Consider the following 25063-nt stretch of genomic DNA (forward strand, 5'->3'; position numbering starts at 1 on the left):
GGTGCTGTGTGAGAATTGAAAAAAACACAGTCCTCCTTCCACAGGCTGAGAGCACAACATGTTTTAGTCACACCTTTTTTATAAAGGTGAGACCAGGTGAAACTTGTGGTCATTAGCTAATGAGGTGGAGATGAAGGCACATACTTTTTGTGGAGACATACATACATTTCTATTTAATGTCAGGGTGTTTTTTCCTAACACTCATGTACCACGTGCAAAAGTTTACAGGGCATAAACCCAGAGCCTCTGTGTGGTGGAGAGGTGTTCCAGGTGTAGGAAGAAAACCTCATTCACAATTGCAATATTGCACATTTGTACTGTGCAGTTTCTGTATACTTAATATTTCAGCTTTAGCAAGTCATACTAACCGCAGCAGGACAGGGAGGCAGAGGCGTGTTTCTGTAGAACAGCAGAGATCACAGCTAAACAAATGAAACGGGAAGGCAAGTGTTGATGTTATTCAGCGGCGTGCAGTCAGTTTTTTCATCTTTCAGTGCAGATGATTGGTAGCAAACAACACGCAGAGAGAATCTAAGACATGCAGTGTGCCTCTTGTCTATTTCCTGATCATAAATAATATCACAGATGGGCTTTTGAGACAAAAGTATAGTGGAGATCCTGACTTAAATCAGGCCTCTTTAAACCCCCATAGCACTGTTAAAGTCATAACATGCACATACTGATGAGCCTTCATTATTCACCCATAACAGTCAGGTGAACCTTCCACACTCCAGTCCACTGAGGAACCATGGTAAATCTAGAGATCCCAGCAGCATGTGTGTGACTGCACACATAGGTGTGGATGTGTGTGTGTGTCCCTGAACCTGATATACTTTAGGCATGCATCTGTGTGTGCAGCTGGAACAGAGTATGGTTTAGTGCTGGCACAGCCGCTGACAGAGACTCAGCGCTGGGCGAAAGCGGCAGATTTCCCCAGATGCCCATTAGCCAGATGCTCAGGAGGACACATCAGAGGCTGCATGCAAAACATGTTTTATGCACACGTCTGCACCGTCAGATGGGAGGCGCCGGGTGTGTCTAGCAGCCTGTTCTTATCTTCTGATGCATGTCTGTGATAAAGTTAGATTTATTTTTGCTTGTAACCAGGCCCACCGTCATGTCGATAAGGGAGTAAATATAATCTAGTTCAAGTTTCATATTTTTGTAAATTATTCTAAATTGTGTTGATTTGTACCCATTACAGTTAATTTCTTAATTTTTAATTTTTTTTATCTCTTGCACAGTAACAGAAATTTAATTTTGTTTTTTTTAAATTAAACGTTTCTTCCATGCAGTTGGCACAGCGTGAGAGATGTAGTAGTGCCAGTGTTTACATTATTTTACGTCTGTATTAAAAACTAGCCTTTTTTCCCCATTATATTACCAGAAGTATGTGGACACTCATTTCTAGATTGTTGATCTGAGGCAGTTTCTTGTGGTTTGGTTGTTTCTGGTCAGCTCCAGCATACAATCATATTTTAGACAGTGTTGTTCTATATATATATAGTTTTTATTATTGATCAGTTAACCTTATTTTCTACATTAACATAGATAGGACTTCTTTAAATTTCTTCCTCTGGTCTCCCTTGTAGTCACCATTAAGTCTGAGACACATTTACCACTTTTAATTGCCTTAGACCTGTGTGATTGTGATGGTTCAACTTCATCTGCAGATCACTTGCCTTTAACCAGCACCAAAGCATTTATTAGAGTTTAATTCATAACTTTCAGTAGGGTCTGTTCACTTTTGCTCACTGGCTTTTATTATTTTGATAAGACAAAATATATTTTCTTGTTTAATGTTGTTTCATTGATAAATGATGCCAACAACATAGCTGAAACATTACATCATTAAGAAATCAGAATAAATCTCATCAGTGTGGTGTAAGTTAGGTTTTAGTGAGGGTGTAACCAAATATACTGTAACTTTTTGAGGGAGACATTAGAAGAATGTGACTTAAAGGAAACCCTGACTTCTCTCCCACTGAATTAGTGGCTCATTAAAGTCTCTTCACTTCCTCTGATGTCACAGATTTTCATTACAGCCTCATCAAAGATCTGTCTGTACTTCATTGCTCTTCACTGGAGTCTGACCCGGTGTCTGAGCTGGAAACAGCTGTTGGACTAATTAATTGGATCTGACAGTGAGATGTGACTTAGGTGTTGTCATAGTGCCTGGCTGCAGGCCTGCTGTCTTCTCCTGTTGTGGGAGTCTCACAAACTGTCTGTTTAAGTCACAGTAGATTTGTGTTTGTTTAATCAATGTTGTATCATAGTCCTGACTGTGACTGTTTGATTATTTGTGCGTGCCCTGATCCAGATCAACGTATCTCAGCAGCTCAGGTTGTCTGAAACTGAAACTCATCAGACAGTATTCTTATTGACATTTAAGGTGGGGGAAAAAGATCAGGTATGGAAACAATCCCATGTTGTAAATCACAGCTTGCATGTTGCAAATCTGGTGAAATGGGCCCAAGACTGTGATACATGATGGTCCTGATCAGGTTAGCTGTCTGACTGAACCTTCATAAGTCAATTTTCTTATAAAATGGCACTCCTGGACAAAGGCTGAGGTTGTGATGTGAGCAGCGAAGCACTGATGAAATGAGGTCAGCAGTCTGAAACGGCAGTGATAGAAAGTCTAAAGATAAGAGAGGAGGAAGCTTAGAAAACTCCCCTGTCAGCCGTGCGCTCTCACAAGTCACCGTTATTGTTAGCCTTGTGGAATGATCAAAAAAACACTGCAAACCAGGTGTGAGTTTGACAACTCCACGGCCCTGCACCATATTGTTGTGTCCTGTCATCTATTTCATTTCACAGCTCCCCCAGTGCCAACATAAATATACAGGTGCTTTTATATGCACGGAATTTCTCACCCTTGGTGCATTTTCTAACTGTAGTACTGCTTCCTGGGCGCTTCTCCTTCTCAGTTCTCTTCTCACAGCTATTACTCATTCTTTGTAACTTTTGAGTATGATGAGAACTTGGCAGGAGACGAGCCTCTGCGCACCAACACTCCTGCAGAGACGAGTCCAATGATCTGTCCTCAGCCTGGCTCCCAAACGCTGTGTTTCCTCAGCTACACACTGACCGAACGATGGCTGACAGTGAGCGACGAGGGGCCTAGATAGAAGCAGCAGAGGTTTACAGAGGAGGCAGAAGGGAAATAACACAGGAAAAACAGCGTCTGCGCACCAGGGTATGCGAGATCCTCGTACACCCCATCGCTGGCTGTGACCCATATCCTGCTGAGGAGAGAGGGCTGGGTGGAGGTGGTGGTGTTGAGGGGAGAGGGCTGGATAAACACATATGTGGCTGTAGCTAAATGAAGAACAACCACTTTGCCAGATGTTCAGTTTTCTGTGGGAAAGCACCTGTACAATGTGTCGACGTGTTTAGCATTTAACAGCAGCATTTAATTGCCTGGCAGGGTTTCACCTGCTCAGTTCACCTGATCCCTGAATGTATGTTGTGTGGTACTCCAAAGCAATAGGGACTCCCGAGGGCTTTCATAATGAAAACGTAAGAATTTTAGTGATTCAGTTTGGTCTGGTGTTATGCTCATTGATGGCTGTTTCCCCCTGTTAGAAAAACAATCAAGCCAACCAGAGCTTTGCAGGTTGCACTGAGAACAGAGATGAGAAGTACCACAAGCTAACCGTTCCCATGCTGCTACCACAGCTTCTATATCAGTGGTCACCGGTTACAGAAAAATAAAGCATCCTTTTTGAGTGGAATATCTCAACAACTACTAGATGGATTGAGCTGAAACATGGTAAAAACATCCATGTTCCCCTCAGTATGAAGCATTGTCGCTTTGGTGATACTCTGATCTTATGTCATTTTCAGGTCTGTTTGCAATTTTTCCAATACTTTGGTTTTCATTTGCTCCAGTTATGTGTTCCATAGGATACTAATTAGTAAATGTTAGCATGCCAACATGCTAGGGCAACGTTAGCATTTTCAGGTGTTCAGGTATAGAAACTTCACAGCTTAAACAAAAAAGTTTAAAACCTCATATTTATTTTAATATTCTGCAGGTAAATGATGAAAGTGGGAATACAAGAGAACAGAACACAGAATCTGCTGTCCTCTTAGCAGTGAATGGGGTTTGTATCTGTGAGAAAAAGAAAGCATTGCTACACACTTGTCCAGTCACTGAAGCTGGGGTTGTTGTCCTCTGCCTTGCCCATGGCAACATGTTTCAGTGTTTTTTGTGTGGAGAAGCTCCATCAGTCTTGTTCAGGCCAGCTGTGTAAAGACATGACAATAAAGCCACAGGGTTGGCTCGCATGTTGACAGGAGGTAGGCTCATCTGTGTGTGTGTGTGTGTGTGTTAGCTCTCCGGCTGAGTGTGGGAGAGTTCAGATGGGGCGGCAACTCTGGTTTGCTGCAGCTGCGTGTGTGTGCTTCAGTTGAACTAGGGGGCTGCAGGATGCTACCATGCAGAGCTGAAGCAGTCATTCAAGTCGTCAATTAGAGTGACAGAAAAGTAATTGACAACCATTCTGATAATTGGTTCAGCATCAGTTTGAGTCATTTTCAAGCAAAAACATTTTAAAAAATGCTTATTCCAGCTTCTTGAATGAGACAAAATCCTACTTCTGTTTTCCCACTTTTTAAATTGTTGTAAATAGTGTCTTCGGGGTTCACTCACAGCTAACTCTGTGGACAGCTATGGCTCAGGAGGTAGAGGGCTCGGCAGTTCAATTGCATGAAGACTGCTAAACAAAAAAAAAAGAAGCTTCTGCACATTTTAGGAACAAATAACTATCCCTCTGTTTTTTAAATTACAGACGGAATTCTCCCAAAAATAGACAGACCTGGACATCAGACAAAAATAGGACATTAAAGAACTTTGCCTCTAGTAGTAACAAGCATTTAGAATATTATAACAAAGGTGTCTGTCAATAAACATGCACTCTCTTCAAACAGAGTTATTACCTATGTGCCTCATGAAAAATCAAGCAAATCCCACACACTTTGATTTTTCACATGCTAGTGTGATGATTGAGTTGTTTGTTTTGGAGACCTACGGTTGTGATTGTAAAGGTTTCCTCCTCTTTTAGCTCTAAAACTGGATACTTGTCTTTTTTCTTGTTTCAAATATTCCAGTCATTTCCACTGCTATGAAGTCTTCTGTGCTATTTTCAGGCATCTTTTAGTCCCAGCACATGAAATGTGAATCTTTGGGGGCTTTAAAAAGTGCAGGACCTCCTGGGTTGATTTTATTTGTCTAGGCTTCACTCTGTTTTGCTGCCTTGTCAGTTGTGAGGGCCAACTGGGCCGAGGTACTCCGGGTGAATCTGGAATGAGTCAGGCCATTTCATTGTGTTCGGTTTAGAAAAGCCAGGGAATTTAATGCTCCTTGAGAAAAATGGCAGCCTCTCTGGAGAGCAGGACCTGAATGCTTGAAACTTTTGTCCGTGAGCAGCCTTTTGATGGGATGTGCTGTTTTGAGCAGCTTTAGGACCAGGTTGGTTATCTTCTGCTGTGTTGCAGCTGTTTACTTTGTAACATGTGCTCTGCAGTGGCATCTGAATCAAGGCAGCCTGTTAAAATAGTGCAAGGCTTGAAAACTGATTTTTCACATTTAAATGTTTAAGAATTAGGTTGGAGCTATGTTGAAAAAAGCTTTACAAGTGTTTGCAGTAGGGCTGCAGCTTTTTATTATCTATTATTCTGCTTATTGTCTTTTCATTTAGCCTGTAAAATGTCAGAAAGTAGTGAAAAAAATTCAACCCAGTTTGTCCAAGTCTAAGGTAATGATTTCAAATGTCTTGTATTTGTGTGGCACCCATCAAATAAAGCATATCTTAATTAGTAAAGCACCCAGGAGCTTTACTTCTACAAATACATATAATTCAATTCAACTCTATTTCATTTGTACAGTGCCAAATCACAACAAAAGTCATCTGAGAAAATCCCAACAAATCCTCCCTGAGCAGCACTTAGTGGAAAAACTCCCTTTAATGGGAGAAACCTCCGACAGACTCCGGCTCTTGGTGGGCGGCCTTCTGCCTCGACCGGTTGGGGTGAATGAATAGAGGAGAGAGAGAAGAAAAGCAACAAGATACAATGAACAAACAAACACTGGGCAGGTTGATGTGAAGTTAATTTACAGGATGTCCCTATAAAACATAGTGGATGTTATGCAAGTACCTCACATTTGTGCAGTAAATTGGATACATGTATTCATAGTAGTTACAGTCCACCTCTGGAATCACCTGATAATTTCTTATTCCACCCCGACTCCTGTGGTTTTCGATTGGAGCAAATGACCTTGAAGCCAAAGGAAGATATTATCACAAGTGTGTGTGTGTGTGTGTGTGTGTGTGTGTGTGTGTGTGTGTGTGTGTGTGTTGTGACAAATGAAAGCTCGGCCACCAGCGCTGCACCTCAGACTCCTGTCAGAGGAATGACTCCACTTTACTCTGGTGCTTCATTTATCTCCACACGCCTTCTCCACTCTGAGGTTTGATGCATCCATCCCCTCTGTTGCTGCTGCACCTGCTGCCATAGCAACCCCACTACCACCACCACCAGTTAGTGGTTAGCTGTAGAAAAAAAGCATGCTGGGTAATCTGACTTCACCCAGAACATTTTTATTGGAGGACTCATGTCCTTGAACCAGTTTTTCCTCATTCTTCCCCTGCTTAACATGGACTTAGTTAAATGTTCAGTATATAAGAACTTTTCAGATCTAAGCTTACATATTGCATGTTATTATGTCCCGCTGGCTTACAGGGTACAGTACACACTGTCTTCATCAATGAGAGTCTGTTCTTTTATTTTTTTATATTCATGTTCACTAGTATTTCTGATGACAGATTTGGTCCTCCTGGATGATTCCAGTCTGTGGAGAGAGGTTCGCTCTTTCACACAGCTCTTTGCTGGATGGCTTTGGTTGCTCTGCCTCTTCTTCTTTTGGATTCAAGTGAGAGGACATACTTGGCCAGATCATCCAGAGGTCGACTTCATGCAGTGTCCTTCACACCGTCTGGTCTGTCACTGAAAACCAGCTTCCATAGAATCCTTGTGCCACTTCAGAAGCACTCACTGTCTGTTTTTTGTGCAAGGTTGTGTAAATAGTGAATAGCGTGTGGTGTCATTTTTCGAGGATGACCTCTGCTCCTTCTGTTTTTGATAGCGAGACTCTACTTTTACCTCGTAACCACTGCTGCAGCTGTGTGTCTGTTGATGTTCGGTAGCTGCTGATCTGATCTGGTTTCTTAGTTCTCAGCTCCTCACCATGTTGCATTAAACACAACCCAGGCTGGAACTGAGAAAGCTGTGATGTTAACTTTAATTAGAATTCAGAGGTACGGTCGTTTTAGTTGCAGTGTCACAGGTAATCTGTTTGGTTTTAAGTTTACCTAAGATCATAAACTCTACACTTAAAAATAATATAATTATTGTAAGATGATGGTCTTTAATCATTCAGTATGAGGTGACATTGCACATGGTAGTCAGCTTTGTTGTGCACTGTACATCTCTGCTTTGTTCACTTCGACTTTAACGCCAGCCTGCAGACATATAATAAATGTATTACAGTAGACAAAAAGAATGGCTTTCTCAGATCTGTCATCTGCTGCTGCTTGTCCACATGCAGCCAAGCAGAAATGATTGCTGCTCTATTGATTGGAGCTCCTGGAGCAGCAGACAGGTGTGCAGAGAGGAAACAGCTCAGAGATGGTAGAATTGAATAGTCTGATAAAAGCTGTGATATCTCAGAAGCCCAGACAGTTTGTAGTTTTTGATTTTGCTGAATCTTTGCTGTTTCCAGGAAACGGTGTAATATTTCTCTCAAAAAACATGGGGTGTCTGATATTTGGAAACCTGTCAGCAGTGTACACCCATGTTCATAACCTCCTTCTTTGCTGCCTTTCTTGTTGCTTTGCTGTGACTTTTTAGCCACTTAGGTGAAACAGAACAAGGAAACAAAATGCTGGCTTGTTGCCACCTCATAAGCTTGATGTGATGAATATGTTTCTGGCCACCTGGTAATATTCACTGTTCTTTTGGCTCTGGTTTGGTGTCCACTGCCTCCTGAACACATCTAATCTACATTCTACATGTTCCACATTGTTCCCCAGCGTGTCTCTAGCTGAGCCTGCCTGCTGTTTGGTACTGATAGCGTAGGGTGCTGCTGCAAGTGAAAACAACACTATGAACTAAAACTGTGAAGTTTGAGGCTGTAAAACCAAAATAATGAGCTGAAAGGTGCTAAAATGCTCTGCAGAGCTGCAAGTTGGATAATACTCCACTACATCTCAGAAGGAAAAAGTGCAGTTTACTTCACTGCATTTCCACAGCTATGACTTGTACTTTGCACATTTTAATTCAGTTCAATTCAATTTTACATATAAAACATATTAACTAATAAGATGTGATACTGCCCAGTACATATGACTCCATCTTGATGAGCTGCAACAATAATAATCAGATTAATAATCCAATAAAATCATATATATGATAACATCCAAAATCTGATGTGATGAGATACTGGGACGACTGGTATCATATACACCACAGCTCCTGACTGTGACAGTGATCCCTGATCTTTGCCGCTGTGCACCACTGAGTTTTCACATCCCTGATAAAATTCATCTGTCACCCCATGGATTGTTTTTTTTTAATAAAACAGCAGCAGCTATGGTTAAGCTGCTGGAATTCTTGGGTGACTGTCATTCAGCAAAGAAGACACATCGAGTGTTAAGCTGCCTAAAGGTGGCAGGAGAACACAGGAACAATGTTTGTAGTTACTGCTGCCGTGATGCATTGACACAGGTTTGAAGCAGCGGTGTAAAAAAGGATCCTCTGCACTGATCAGAGAAATCAGCTGGAAAAATGTGAGAAGTCTTGCTAGTGTGTTTATGCTACAGTTTTTTATGTTCGGCTGTATTTTATTTGCTCTCCCTGATTGTGTCATGCGGTTAAAGCCCAGTGTAACATTATCCACCTAATAGTACTTCATGGTCTAGGTCAGCTTCAGTAAATTTTAATATAATGCAGGACGATTTGTATAGTAAAGTTGTTGCTATAATAAAGGAAAGAAACAGCATCTTATTGCAGTATAAATGCTTAATAGAGATGGGCTGTGTTTGACCTCTGACCCTTTGTTGTACAACAGTAGACTATGTGCTGCAAAGCTAATAACACTAAGCCAGGTCCAGTCAGCTCCTGCTGCCAGACACATCAGATCTTTCCGATAAGGTTGTAATCAGCCTTTTATAAATCAGTGAATTGAATAATTCCAGTTACAGACTGGCGACCTGTCTAGGATGGACCCCACCTCTTGCCCCCGCGTTCCTGTTCAGGATAAGCGGTATAGATAATGGATGGATGGATGAATATAATAATTGTATTTGTTTGACTTGATACCCCCTTATCTTCCTCCTAAAATGTATCTGCTCAACCGTGCATTTCTGTTGACCCCAGACCCTTGCACCATTATTTCATTTTTATTTCAAAGCCATAAGTAATTCATGAGCTCTGATCTTTACTGATGTTTTACGTCTTACTCTGAATAGCAGCACAGCTGCAGTAAATGTGATTAAATATAAAGCCCGGGTGTCCGCCACAGTGCTTGCTTTGTTTTATTTGGTGCTACCACTGAGAGGCAAATGCTACACTTAATGGTTGTAAATGTAGTGATACTAGCTCTAAGGTTGGGTTCCAGTCAGACACGCAAGAGCTACCTTCCCATAATATTATAGAAAAAAAATGCCTTTGTTTTTCTGTCTGTGCAAATTCAGGTGCAGTCGCAGTCGATTCTTTGTGAGCTCTGTATTATAAAAGAGGAAATAAAAATATATTATATATATATTCATTAAAGTAGAATGTGACCTGCTGGATGACATTCACCAAAACTGTCTAGTTTAAGAGAACAAATATGCATATAATAAAAGACTGTCATTATTATTGTTCTTCTCAAAGGCCTAAGATGCACAAACCTTCAAATACTTTTTTTTACTTTCATACTTTTTAATCTGCTTGTTATTTATCCTCTTAACCTACAAGCCATTTGTGCACACTAGTTACATATATGATGGCGGCAAAATACAAACATTTGTTTAACCACCACCTCAACAATAAAGATAAAGTAGAATATTCGATCCTTCTGATAGTGTCAACAAAGAGTGAAAATAAATCAACTTCATCAAGGCAGAGCCATTGCCTCGCCTCCCCTCTCTCCTTCCTCTGTGCCAGTGGGAATCCCGGCTGTGACGACAGAAGCTGCTGCTGCTGCTGCAGTGAAGTACAGACTGTGCTCCTGAGGCTTTGATTCAGAAGCTGTAACACCCTTGATGTGTCAAACAATTAGCAAAATACCTGCAGAGAAGGGAGAACGGGGCAAGTCGGAGTGAGAGCGGAGACAGCGCTGGATGACAAGAAGGATGGAGGAGCTAGACTTGACTGCCTTTTCTTTTCTGAGGCAAAAGTGAACATACAGAACATGTCCACCTTGTAGTTCCTTACTTTTTGTCCCTTTTGAATTTAACGTGTTTTTCAGCCTCTCCCTTCCTCAGCTGTGGTCCTTTGGCCACGCTGCGTTATGAGGAGCAAATCCCTCGAGTGGAAATGTCAGCACATTAACAGCTGACCTTCTCCTCTCTGCACACACGCGGATACACAGATACAACGCCAAACACGAGGAAATGTTCTCAAAAATGTGCAGCAGAAAAATGTATATTAAAGCATTTAGATGCTGATATTTATGGTTTAAAACATACATCAGGAGGTCAAATACAATTTATAACTACAACAGAATTACAATCAAGATAAACTAAGTAGGTTTTTGTACCTCCTACTCTCCATCATCCTCCTTACTAGTAAGACTAAGGTCCTCACAACCAGTGGTGGTGTTAGGTAGAAAAAATGATGGAGCAACAGCTACTTTAGACGGAAACAGATTCAAATTCCACATGTACTGCTTATCCTATAAAGGGTTGTGGAGCCAGTCCCAGCTATCAGTGGGCTAGAGGCGGGGTACACCCTGGACATGTCTCCAGTGTATCACAGGGCTGACCCATAGAGAATCTGAAAGACGTGTCAATGCATGCTCTCTACGTCTGTATACACATAACCCATTGTACAGCTGCTCTTTACAGGAAGCCAGCACAACATTTATATATCCAGCAGGTTAAATTATGCTGTAGCTGTAGTAGTACAGTCCATCCATGTCCCTCAGGGAAACGTGAGGTCATCGTGTTAGTGAATTTTGCCTTTTGTTGGTAATTGAGGACACAACAGTTCAAACAGGAGCTATTTGAATAATTTACTGCCCATGTACATGTTATTATATTACACAGTTACATTTGCACACATAATACATACAAGCCTGTGAGGTCAGGAAAAAGTCACAGAGAACAACTCACTGCAGCAGCTGACAGCAGTTTGTGTTACTCTTAGTATTTATCACACCGCAGCTGAAAAGAGATGAGGTGTGTGCGTACCTTAATGCAATCTAAACAAATGGCTCACAGAAAGGAAATGAGAAACAGACCTTTGCATTGTGAGCATGTTTGGATTACTTGTTTGTCTGAGAACGTGAAGGAGCAGCGCTGGACCTTCCAGGAGCGTTGACTGATTACTAACCTGCTGTGTGTGTGTGTGGGGGTGGATTGGTGGGTGGGTGGTTGCTGTGTGTTAGATCATTATCCTGTAGTTACATTTGCTTGCATACAGTTTCTTGTTGTCGGACTGGAAATGAATCCGGTGAGAGCAGCAGGACTGTCGGTGATTTACTTCTCTTCAAACCTCAGGAAAGCCCCTGGCTGTGTACACAGTGTGTCACAAATAAATTAGGTTAGGTCAGTATACAGAGAATAATCCACTGTGACTGTGCTAACAGACACACTCTCATTCTACTGAAGGTGCACACACAGTGGGTACAGTCACAGAATGATCTAGACATGATTAAAGCCCCCCCCCACCCCCAACCACCACCAGTCTAATTCACCTACATGTGCAGGTGGAGATGCAGCATTGTAGCTATTCACGTTTTGCCTATTAGACACTCAATGCCTGTAGACTGTGAAAGGTGGCTCTGAAAATATTATTGCTCTCTTCTTTGTGGAGGACAGCACTGAAACACAATGGTTTCTAAAGCAGCAAAAAAGTTTAGCCTGAGGGGCCCCTGGTTCAGAGACTCTAGGAAATATAGGAAGTGTTATATTTTTTGTTTGAATGTCACAGAGCTCAAGACACAAAACGGGCAAAAAAAGATTAGGAAAATGCCCATAGAGAATAAAAATAACCATAAAGAGATACAAAACAACTACAGACAGTTTAAAAAAATGACCAAAAATAGCCGAAAAGAGATGCAAAATGAGCACAGTGATACACAAAATGACCACAGGGACAAGAAACAACAAAAAACAAAAAAAATGAGCACAGAGATAAACCATAGATGACTAAAAAGAGATTAAAAACAGCCACAAAGCAACACAATCTGAATACACAGACACAAAGCAAGAGAGACCACAGCTGTTATCATCAAACTACAATTAAAAAAAACATCCTCAAACCGCTGTATTAGTTAAAGCTGTGTAGAAATGAACACGAGAACTGCATGCTGAGGCTCACAGCAAAGCAGGCTCCAGCTGGGGACATGGAATAATGAAAGTAAAGAGCTTTTCTTTGTGTCCTTGGGCTCCAGCTGTGTCACTTCAGCCAGATCAATAATCACCCAGCCAAGCTCGAGAAGCAAAGGTGTGTGAGGGCGTCTGTGAGATGAGACAGGAACAGTTTACAAAGCCGGGATCAAACCACTGTCTTGTATGTCTTATGTTGTATTTTGGTTTCTTCTGACAGTGTGGGTGTGTGTGTGTGGTCATAAACATACAAATCTGCTTTTCTGTTGCTAGATGTGAAAATGCAGCAGAGGTTGGTGCTTGATAAGAGACAGACTAAAAGGACCAGATCGTCAGGTCACATTCTTCAGGCTCCTCTTCCCTCACTCTCTTCCTCCTCCCCCTGTCACTTCTCTTTTCTCTTCCCCATTCCCTCGCTCCTACTGTCACTCGGCTGCTGTCTGAAAACAGGTGGTTTCCCTAGGGTGAGTGGGGGCAATGTGGAGGAGAAAGCTGCAGATCAGCAGAACTAGATCCTCACATAGGAGCGGAGCAGCCTGTAAGTCCAACTCAGTCTGTAGCTCAGTGTGTTTGTGTCAGGATACGCTCACAGAGATGTGTTGTCTCTGTGACGAAGTGATTTTGACCTGCCTGTTTCTTTAAAAATACCTCTATACCCCTGAATATGTGGATTAGATTCACTGCACCTGTATGTTTATAGCATGAATCTACAGGCAGTTTTTATTCCAGGCTTGTAAAGTGCAGTTTTATTTAGTATATTACTTAGTTACTTTGGGATAGCGCATTATTATAAAGCAGCCTTCTATAACGGTTTATAAGGTGTGCTTACATGTGCCTGCTGCCCCATCTGGGACACAGGCCTCCAATGAGGGTCCTCCCAGCAGCTCTGTCCTCTGCCTGTCTCTCCAGCTGAGCCCAGGTGCAACCCAGACTTTTGGTGTTTGCCTCCAGTTCTCAGCACCAGGTGTTGCGTGTTTGTCTTTCCTCTTGCCTTGTGGATTTCACATGAGGGTTTGCCTGCTGATGTTTGATGCTGCCTTACAGGAGGGTGTGGCCAATCCACCTTCATCGGCCTTTGAGGTTTGATTTGTTCACTGCCACAGCTGCTCGTTGCCGATGGTACGGGGGATCCTTCTCAGGCAGGTGTTCAGGAAGCTCTGGAATCTGTTGGTGGTAGTCACTGTGGTTCTCTGTGTCTCAGCACCCTGACTGACTTGGCGTTGCTGTTGAAGGTCAAGGTGTTCACATCTTCCAGTGCTTTACCGCCCCATGTGATAGGGTCTGTGTTTGTGGCGTTGACTCGAGGATCTTGCTCTTCCCTCTGTGGCTGTTTAGTCCCAGATGTGTTGATTGCTACATTGTTGGTCTTCTGTGTCTGCTGGTGTGTGTCTGTGAGGTCAAGGTTCTTTCAAAGAGTCCACTGGACTTTGTTTTGCTTCTGAACTGTGGACGTGATCCATGATACATTTCGATTTTCTGTATGTCCTGCGCATATAATGTGAATTGACAATAAAATCCTTGAACCTTGATTTTAATAACATCTGAATGATAAATGTTTGACCATTATTAACGGTTCTCAGGTTCCTCAGCATTATTGAACATAAAAACACCACAGTAAATGTAATGCTAGGATAGCGCTTTATACTAAGTTCTCATAATGTCAGTCATACTGAAATTATTACAGAGTTGTTTTGTTTTCTGAATTGTTAGTAAACTACAGATCGTTAAAACAAAGCATTAAATGGATTTTGGTCCAGATGCTCTGGAGCATTTTTCCAAACAGTCCATTGGAGGAATGGAAGTGCATGGCTCAAAGTGACCTATAAAGCATTAGTATGACTTATTTACCATTAATGAAGACATTTTTGTTTGCTGGAGCTGCTTTGTTCACTTTTCCTTCACCTGTGTAAAACACTTTGGATTGCCTCTGTGCTGCTGTACCTTTATGTACAAGTGATCAGTCAGTCACACAAATAGGACAACAGGTGACTGCGCTCTCAGTTTCAACCTGTGCAACCTTTTCTAAACCATCTTCTGCCTGTTAAACTAGCAGTTTGTTCCTCTAGAGCCAGAGAGGTTCGTCTCAGGTGATTCTTACTTACCTGTTAATTAAGTCTACTTTTTTAAAGCTGTTGACTGAGAGTTTAAACGTAGCCAAGAAAATCGATAGACAACAATACTGTAGATTTTATACATTAAAAAATGCAGGGATGGTTAGAGGACATTATGCAGGCTGACATACTGCAGGTGTTACTGTCCGCTGTCACAGTGGAAACCTGCCTGACTCTGGCTAGAAATAACTATGTAGGTACACTGTGCTGTTTATCTCTAATATCACTGTTTTTCCTGGTTGATTTCTGTGGCGTGTATTTTCTTTGAGGATAAATTGCAATAAACAGAACCCTAATGCTAAGATGCTTTTAGGGAAAGTGATGCTGATGTGTGAGAGAAACATCCGCTGTAGCTGCTTTTACCGTTGTTGGTTCTTGCATTTGCTCTCTGCTGGGCTGCATTTATGGCATTACACTTATTTATTTAACGTACTGGAACAAACCGCTGTAATGGTTCTTAACAGTGGCATCGTTTTTTTGTCTGCTGGGTTTGCAGGAAACTTGAGAAGAGACTAAACTAGAGAATGATATCATAAGATGAGGATTAGAACTGTGACAATTAGTCAGTTAGTTGTTTAACAGTAAATTAAGGACAGCTGTTTTGATAATTGTAAAACTGGAAAAACTGGAAAGCTACAGGATACAAAAGGCCATGTTATAGTATGTATATGAAGGTCTTCTATGCACAAATCTGACTCAGAGAGGACTCTAAATGTTCAAATAATACAAACGAACAGTATGGTGGACAAGCTTAAATGGGAAGTAGGGGCATCATCATAGTATTACTGCATTGTTGTATTGTTGTGTAAAGGCGGCATATACTCCATGCAGCACTGTTTTCCAGAGTACACATGTACTGTTATTAACCTCGACACCCTCGTTGCCTTACATGCTGTAATTTCCACACTGATGTAGGTCAAGCTTTCAATCCAGTTTCCAGTGTTGCTGAAGGCAGAGACTGAATTGATCCTTATTGCTTTAACATCTCAGACTCTGAATGTAACTTGTTGTCAATATCTTTTTTCCCCAAATGGCCTGAAGGAAAAGAACAGTTTTAAATTCTGGATTGTAGCTCATATAATTATTATTATTATTATAATTAAGTCAGTCGATGAAGGCAAATGATATTCTATATTTTTTCACATTGTCAGAAAATGATATAAAAAGACCAAAAACAATAACTAGAGTTCAACAGTACCCACAAGCTATTAAAACCCACTACATGGCATGGACACACACACTATACTTGCAACCTGTTTTAGGTTTACATCTTCAATCGGAAGCTATGTACTTGTAGCTTAGTGTGGCTCTAGTAATGGCATGTTGGTAAGCACATTAGCATTGTTGGACATGTCATCATAGTAGCATTAGCATTTAGCTCAGACCAGACTCAGTCTTATTTCACTATAATTTGGTTTCTGTATTATCTGGAAATTAATTAACAGGCTTTCTCATATGTTCACTCAGATCCAAGCTAAATTTTATTATATGTAAGCAGCCAATTTCATTATCTGGCAGTTATTCTATTATCAGTAGATGTACAGTATATCATTGTACATCATGCTTCTATCCTGTAAGAAGAAATTATTTTAGTTTTTTATGGATTTAAACCTTGCTGTCTTATACTGTGAGCCAGTGCTGGCTGTAGTATTAACTCTCCAGCTTTGCAACCCAGCGCATTTTTATATTTTAATTGAGCCTAAAAAGCAATTTTCACAACCCACGAATCCTTAGTTTATCCTAAAAGTTAAATATCACTGGTCTCTGAGGGTACATAGTTTTCACCACAGTGATGTTATGTTTTGTTGTTTAATTTAATTTCAGTTTTTTCCCTGAGTCACATTCATTTTTTCCAACTTCACCATCAGGTTGAAACATAAACACATAACAACATCCTGTTGTATGAGTAGCCCCAGGCTGCAGCTGCTATAGTATATTATTTAATATGTGCATAGAAGTTCAGCCACTGATGTAATTACATTGATTGAGTACTATGTGTGCACATTGCCCAAGTCCCACAATAACATGTTATGTAATTTAGCATTCCCCCTAACAGCCTCTTTTTTCATCTTCTGTTCCAGGGCTGAAAAAACAGAAGTATTAAGTGAAGACTTGCTACAGGTACTAATGAATCTTCATCTTAGGTGTGTGTGTTTGTTTCTGCATTATGTTTTCCACCTCTTGCAAGCAATAGTCATTACTGGTGCAAACTATTATGTGTGCATAAAATGTTTTTTCCATCGGCTTTCTGAGCCGACTTCAGGCAATGTTAATGAGCGCTGAAATTGAACGTCTTTGGGAGGCAAATGGCTGAACCTCCCTACTGATTGACTTAGGGTGCAGCACTGTAATTGATCTGATTAATGACTCCTCCAGTGGCTTCAACAACAGCTACACTGAAATTGTTTAGTAATGAAGTGCAGGGCATTTAAGTGAGACAGGTAATGGTCTCATATAAGTGTCATCAGGTGAGAAGAACCTTGTTTATGAACCAGTATTTTGAGAGACAAACAGCTCCAACAGACAGCCGCAGAGTCGGAGTTTTAATCAGACTCTATTGTAGCCTGAGCCTTTGAACGCCTGTACTGTATACAGCACACACATCTATAATGTCTGTAGCTGCCAGTGGACTTGTCCCAAAACTGACATAATCTGCACATCAGGCGTGAGTATGTGTGTTACCCACTTCTCACTGAGGCCTGTCCCCTGTTTTTTCTTTCATTCTGTGTGCATCAGGTGGAGAAACGTCTGGAGCTGGTCAAGCAGGTTTCCCACAGCACACACAAGAAGTTGACCGCCTGTCTGCAGGGCCAGCAGGGTGTAGATGTGGACAAGAAGGCTGTCAGGTCACCGTCGGTAAGACTCAGCACATGGCCAAGGATGTTTGCTGTGTGGTGTTGTTTCTTTCTGTATTTCCATGGTTAATTGGCCAAATGTAGATACTCTGATCTGATTTAATGTCAACATAGGGCTGCTCAAGAAATTATTTTTTTTTTAGTAATTCAAAAAAGAATCTGGGTAGAAGCTGGAGCTGCAGCAGTATGGACATATACAGTATCCCTGCCAAAACCTGTCATTGTGCTTCATGTTCTATTTTGTATCTTGTTTTTTTGTTCTGGGAAAAGTGAGAACAGTCAGCAAAATTTAGATGAATGAAAAAAGATGATAAAACCAGGCTCTGAACTCATCTCACTGTATCTCATTGATCACAGTGAACACGAAACAAACTGATATCTGACCAATACAGATTGTTTTCTTCAGGTGTATCAGGATTGTGTGTACAGATTGTGCATCTTTGTGTGCTTGTATTTACAGTAAGTCTGTGTCACAGTTTGTTTGATTAATTACAGCTGTTGTCAGTGAGTGGCACACTGAGCAGACTGTAGTCGCTGATTCATCCATTCCTTGTGTGTTTCTGATTAGAAAAAGCTTCCTCTCACAACACTAGCACAGTGTATGGTGGATGGGGCGGCGGTGCTCGGAGATGAGTCTCTACTAGGGTAAGAGCACATGCATCATCAGTGATGGTCAGAAAGAGCTGACATGAAGTGTTTTTATCCTCCATTGACCCAGAATTGATTTTCAGTCAGATGAGGATAAACTCTCTCCATTGTTGTAAAGTGCAAACCACGTGCTGTAACTAAAGGAAATGCAGACAAATAGACACAACACAAGCAAATGAAGAGAAGATCTTGATACATTTTGAAAAAAGCCCTGCATAGTAAGAAAATAAAACACAACGGAAAGGATCAGTTTAATTCACTTATATGAGCTGACAGTGTAAGTGTTCCTACAGTAGTTTAACTTTATGAGTCCATGATTTATATTTAATGTACTATTATTTAAATTTGCTAGCTGGTAATCTATAACATGGCTAACACTGGGTTAGCAGCAGGCACCTGCAATAAATAAATGGAGATCAGAATGTTAAAAACAAAAAAACAATCTCATCTCATTTACATTACGTGAACCAAAATGTTATGTAACTAATTTCCGTCTCTCCTTCAGTGTTTCTGTATTTGCAGTGTTTTTCTAAATGCTGCATGTGTCATCATAATGATAAAGCTGCTTCTTTTTTCTTTTTTGTTTTTTTCATGGCTGAAATCCTGACATCGCATCCAGGCTTCTCATTCAGCATTTCTTTCAAGCATGCTCCTGAGGGTTATAGAAACCTTGCTGATTTTAACAAAATAAAACATAATTTACAGTACTTGGTTTTGTCCATATCCATAAAACATGGCAACAGTTTTTAAACTTTAGTTGTAATCTCTGCTGCCTAGGAACGTCTGCAGCGTTCCGTCCTCCTTGTCCTGCTGTTACTACAGATGTCATGACCATTCAACTCACTCATGAACTCTCCTCTCCTGTCTAGTCAAGATGCTGCATTCATGTCATAATGTTTAAAATATGAGCACCTGAGCGGGAAACCCAGTATCTCTCATTCGACATTAGACTCTGACTTCTGAGTGGAAGATGTTGGGAATTTCTGACAGACACTGATATCACCTGCTTGGTGAAAAGAACTAAAGACGTGAACAAAATGCTGGTAAAATGGCTGTAAGTGCACCACAGCTGGCAGTTATGTCAAAGTAATATACTGCATTAACACTAATACGGCTCAATTTATAGGAGCTAAACACTATATTTGGAAGTAAACATCTAAAAATACAACAAGCTAGTTTAAGCTGTTTATCTGGTGTGAGCCTAAAGGTAACAGTAATGACAACCATAATAATGTATGAACACTCCCATGTTTTAATATATGCATGTGTTCCCAGTGTACGTTGTAGTGTGCTGAGAATTAACATTAAAAATCTTTTTCATGAGCTCAGTTGACAAAAAAAGTCCAGTAACTTTGTCCTTTGTCAACGGAGTAACTTCTGCAAGTCGAATTATCTGAATGTTTGTATTTGAGATAATTGAAAGAGAATATGGGAGATAAAAATGTTTTATAGGCATATGTTAAACAGCATTAATGGCTGTGTTCAGGTCCACAGTCCCCACACTGTGTTCTGCTGCTGTAATTTATACTGCACATGTACAGACATCACTAGAGATTCAGAAAAAAACACTATCATCCAGGAGAGCTGTGGTCGTGACAGCCTCAGAGACACATGGTGACGCATGCTGTTTGCCTGAGAAATTCCCCTGACTGTTCACTGACATTTCCCTCTCCTGTTGTTTGTTGCAGGAAGATGCTGAAGCTCTGTGGTGAGACGCAGGAGAGACTTGCGCAGGAGCTCATATTGTTTGAGCTCACCATCGAGAGAGACGTCATCGAGCCTCTGTATGAGCTTGCGGAGGTACAGAAATAACACTGTGTGAAGGACTATGCAATTAATGGATTCCTGTGATGTTAATAGCCAGAACAAAGCATAACACTTGTTGGTTATTAAGGATTTTTGCAATAAACAACACATAATGAGAGAAGATGACATGTTAGAGTAATCAATGAAGAACAGGTCTGGAGCAAGTAAAATAAGATAAACTGTAAATAAAATATCACAAACTGCTAAGTTTCACTTGTGCATAATAATAAGTTTGTATATAGTCTGTATGTATAGTTTTGCTGTGCTTAAATGTTGCCTCGGCATCAGTCGCCATGCTTTTTCCATACAGTTTATCAGTAGATATTGGTCTAAGGTTTTCTGAACTTTTCACTATACACAGTGTTTGCTATATTGCCATATTGTGCACTTCTTGGGAAATAATAATGCAATGATAGTGTGTTCTCCTTTTCACTTTCACAAAGAACCTGGCTCTTTGTGCTGCTTCCCATCTATGGATGCTTCCCAAGCTCCCTCTTTTCTTTAAAAAATATTTGCAAAAATGCAACACATCAGATTGTGTCGGGGAGAGAGTGACAAAGTCTAGGACTTATTTCCATCACTGTTCCTACAGTTTACACAAAAGTTGTGAGTTTATTTGTTACACTGAGATAAAACTGATTCAATTGTGCGATTACTTTGGAGGTCATACTGTAGTTTGTGCTACTGCTGAACTGTATTGTGTTATACTGAGAGGTGTTTGTTATTTTGTCCTCCCATTTTATATCAGTGAGATTAAATAACAGAAACCGCTCACTGTATAATCTTTCCGTACTATCCACCAGTGGCACAAACAGTTGAATCAACACCTCTCTGAACATGATCACCTTCCTGAAGGAGGATTTACTGCAGGACTGATTAGTTAAAGCTAGGTTTGCCTAATAAACTGACAACTGAGTGTAAATCCATGCATAAAATGTTTTCAAGTAGATCCCATACAGATCAAATCACAAAGATAAATAAAACATGTCTATTTGAGCCTATTAATAGTAATGAGTTTAGCATCTTTGCAGAACTCCAGTGTTTGTTGAAAGGCATGTACACAAGCCTACAGCTACATTTATCTAATACAGGATATACTGTAGGAGAGAGTCATTCTGATTGTTCTGTTAATTTACCTATACACTATCCTTCATGAGGCTAACAAACAGCTACAGTGCTTTTGGGAGTTTTGCTACAACGGGTGCAAAACCTCTGACAATAGAGAGTCTATGTGTAGGCCCTCTTTCACACCAAGCAACAGACTGAAGATGAAACTCTGCTCTGGCCTTTCAGGTGGAAATCCCAAATATCCAGAAACAAAGGAAACATTTAGCGAAACTGGTCCTGGACATGGACTCTGCACGTACACGGTGAGTCTGCTACTGCATGTGAGAAGAAGATGTGGCTGTGTTCGGAGAAACCCCATCTCCTATGAGCAGACTGGTCCTAAAGCTTCCCACTGAATGTCACTGGGATCTGATTGCACCCAGTGGAGTTAAAGGTCACTCTGCAGTCTAGTGATTGAGTGAGAAAGCCTCAATTAATTCCAGATTTGGCATATTTCATTCGTTTGGCTTTAAATACAAGGCGATATTATAGATTTTTGTTTTGTTAACAAATCCTGTGATGTGTTAGTACATCTAACAACACCCTCTGACTTCACTATTGTCTGTGGCTCTCATTCATTCCTACTGGAGACTTCGGCTTTTAAACACGACTCACAAGTCTTTAGTTTCATTTTTAAAAGAGTTCAGTTATTTCCTAAAGGAAATGGTGCTTTTTGTCAGGGACTATTTTCAGTCGCAGACAGAGGAGGGTTTCACTCAATGACAAAAAGTCACTTTATTTACAAAAGACTGTTTTTGGCCTTTATCGGTGTCACAGTCATTCAGCGTAGCTGTCTTTTAAACAGCAAACAAAGGTGATTCCGTTAAGATAATTGCACCTTGCAAGACATCAGATACATGTCAGTCAAGGAGCAAAGAGCAAAGAGTTCTTTTTACAGTATATCCCTTTCCTCGTAGAAACTGTACACACCTAACATAGTAAAATATAACCGTATATGCAGAAGATTTGAACTTCAGAGTAGGAATTTAACTGCCTACAGTACAAGCTTTCACACTGAGCCTGTGGCACATCACGCTGTTAAACTCTATCCTCACAGCCTCCTGGGGCCCAAACACACAGACCACCGACTGATTCATTCTCAGCCAAACTGCAGGAAGAAATAACACTTGCTGCTAAGTACAATACATAGTGTAGTTTCCAATTTCTTAACAGTGTGAATGTGTTTAATGAAAGGAACTGCATGTTAGGGCTGATCTGAAGTTTGAGAGCACTGCTTGTTATTTGCAGAGACTTGACAGAGAGACCAAGTATTGGTTGAAAAGTTGCTGGAATTCCCCTATAATAATATCTTGACATTAGTTTTTAAGGCAATTGTGGTTGTACAAAACAAAAAAGTATCTATAGCTAAAAGGATGGAATATGAACTTTGTGGTCCAGTAGCTGCAGAACTTTATTCACTTTGTGTTTGTGTGTTAATTTACCATCTGTCTGCGTCTAGCCTATTAGTGAAGCTGAATTACAAGTCATCATAATTTTTCTCCTGTCCAATCCGAAATGGTTTTGTGATCACTAATATACAACCACCACACCGTCTTTGTGCTGATTCGCTGTCATTTCACTGCCATTATGAGCACTGACAAGGGGAAATGTGATTTTCCTCACCGCAGTCCAGTCTGTCAGTTCGTTTTTTTAGTGACCCAAATCTGGGACAGTTTTTCCCACCGTCCTGCTGCGTGCTGAGCTCCTCTGGCAGCGCGACACATTATCTCCCCTCAGACACACAACTCAGAGACAGAGGAAGAGAGAATTAGATGAGGAAATAGTTGGAGTTGAATGAATGAGGATATCTAGACAGACAAGTGTTGGGATTTTGTCAGCAAAGTCTTAAGTATTCTTGTGCCTTTTAAAAACATTTGCTTTGTTTGCCATGAGCCATTGTGAGTAGCTGCCAAGTTTAGTTTTATTTGTCAGGAACAAAAAATCTGAATCTGCTGAAGGCAAATCAAAATGTCCTCATTTGTTTTAACAGGCTGTGTTTATCTACGGAAGAAGATTAGGGCCACTGTTCGAAATGTATTTCAGTTCTGACTTTTTTCTAATAATTCTGACTTTAAATTCAGAATGAGTATTAGAATTCTGAGATTAAAGTCAGAACAACATTTTGTACAGTGGCCCTAATCCTCTTCTGTATTTATGAGTCTTGCCAACTTTTTGCATTGTTTATTCTAGCAAAATTCTCAAATCTGTACTAATTTTGACAAAGCATCCTGAAAAACCAGTGCTCTGTTTCCAGGTACTATCAATCCAGCAAGTCTTCAGGACTGTCCAGCAACCTGCAGTCAACGGGAGCCAAGGCCGACCACCTCAGGGAAGAGATGGAGGAGGCAGCCAACCGCATGGAGATCTGTCGAGTCAGTGATCACCATTACTCAATAAATTAACAGTTTATTATCATAATGCCAGGCAAAGTTGTAGCAAAACGCTGGTGAACACAGTGGAGTATTGAGCAGCAGAAGATGTATTTCCCTCAGGAGTTGGTAGAGACCAAATCGGAGCTAAAAGAGGGGGAATACTGGAGATATGTTCACATATCATAACACAAACACAGTTCAAAATGATGTTGCTCCACATCCATTAATCAAAGTTCAAAGTGTTTATTTTGTCATATGCACAGTTAGGAAACGTGTTTCCCTGTACAATGAAATTCTTACTTTGCCGTCCACATTAATGATGGCTTAGCTTCATTAAGTGTCCCAGTGAAAATACAGGAGCTAGGAGCTTGCAGCCATCATTTGCTACAGCTTATGTCTCTTATAAGTTTGTTCCTGCGTCTTCGGTCGGCCCGGAAGTCGTTCCAGTCAACCGAGGATATCGGACTTTCCAAGTCTCTTATATCAGCTGTGAGGACCAAGGACCAGCAACAGAGCTGAGGAGCCATGTCTCAGGAAACATGAGCCCATCCTTCGTGGAAGTTTTTTGTGAAGATGACACACGCGTTTATTGGAAATCAGTTGGCAATTGGACGCTTCAGATGTAGAATCTGAAGAAAGGACATCTCATGTCATTAATAGTGATTCCTCAGTTCTCTCTCCTTGCATAAGATGTAAGGAAAAGACGCAAGTGAGGGAAAAGACGGTGCTTATGAGAGACTTGGGATGTACCCATTAGTGTAATTAATTACATCTGTACTTTTCCTGCTCATAAAAGTCTAAATGTTTGCTGTCTGTTAAAAAGGAATATAAAACATTTCTGACCAGTCTTGTTTCTTTTTTATGTTTATGTATCTTGTTGTTTTATTTTCCACCAGGATCAGTTATCAGCAGACATGTACAGTTTTGTGGCCAAAGAAATTGACTATGCAAGCTACTTCCAGACAGTAAGTACAACATGTCTCCAGACTGTGGCAGGAATAAAGAAGCAGAACTCTTCTGCTTGTCCATCATAGCCTGTCGGCTCTTTGTTTGTCTCTCTGTGCAGCTGATAGAATTCCAGGCAGAGTACCACAGGAAATCATTGGAGCTGCTTCAAAGTGTTCTGCCCCAGATTAAAGCTCATCAGGGTGAGTTTGAGAACAACACACACAGAGACACACACTCATGATGCATTTTAGTTTGTGATTATGTGCCCTCTCTAACCCTATTAGGGTCTGCCGCAGTGATAATGCGCCCATGTGTGTTAGTTTGCACATGTTTATGACAATTACAGAGTCCTGCCTGTGGAATTTAGCTGTTTTAATTACACCACCAGTCAAGAAACTCAACAGGTACAGACAGTGTCTGTTAAGGTAGCCCCCCTCACCAGGAGGGTGAGGGAAGACTGAGGTTGGACTCAAGTGTGCAGACCCAGGTGCTAGGGGGAAAAACATGACGGTAGCAGGTAAAGAAAGAGAACACAAAGTATCAAAAGAACATAACATGGTAAGGTACGGTACTTGGATATGTATGATATGTAGTGTAGTGTAGTGTAAATGAGCGTA

At 40.8% G+C, this 25063-nt stretch overlaps 1 protein-coding gene across 5 annotated transcripts in view; it reads left to right on the forward strand.

Moving 5' to 3' along the window:
* LOC109962719 (rho GTPase-activating protein 44-like) overlaps positions 1–25063 on the forward strand; it is a 69992-nt gene that overhangs the window by 14900 nt on the left and 30029 nt on the right. For all 5 annotated transcript variants that reach the window (XM_020604655.1, XM_020604658.1, XM_020604659.1 and 2 more), the window contains exons 2-9: positions 16792–16831; positions 17447–17566; positions 18134–18210; positions 19902–20013; positions 21313–21389; positions 23381–23498; positions 24395–24463; positions 24565–24646. In XM_020604655.1, coding sequence (XP_020460311.1) covers positions 16792–16831; positions 17447–17566; positions 18134–18210; positions 19902–20013; positions 21313–21389; positions 23381–23498; positions 24395–24463; positions 24565–24646 — 695 coding nt within the window. The remainder of the gene's footprint in view (positions 1–16791; positions 16832–17446; positions 17567–18133; positions 18211–19901; positions 20014–21312; positions 21390–23380; positions 23499–24394; positions 24464–24564; positions 24647–25063) is intronic.

This window comes from Monopterus albus, unplaced genomic scaffold (genome assembly GCF_001952655.1).
Source record: "Monopterus albus unplaced genomic scaffold, M_albus_1.0 scaffold67.1, whole genome shotgun sequence".
In the NCBI taxonomy this organism is placed as follows: Eukaryota; Metazoa; Chordata; class Actinopteri; order Synbranchiformes; family Synbranchidae; genus Monopterus; species Monopterus albus.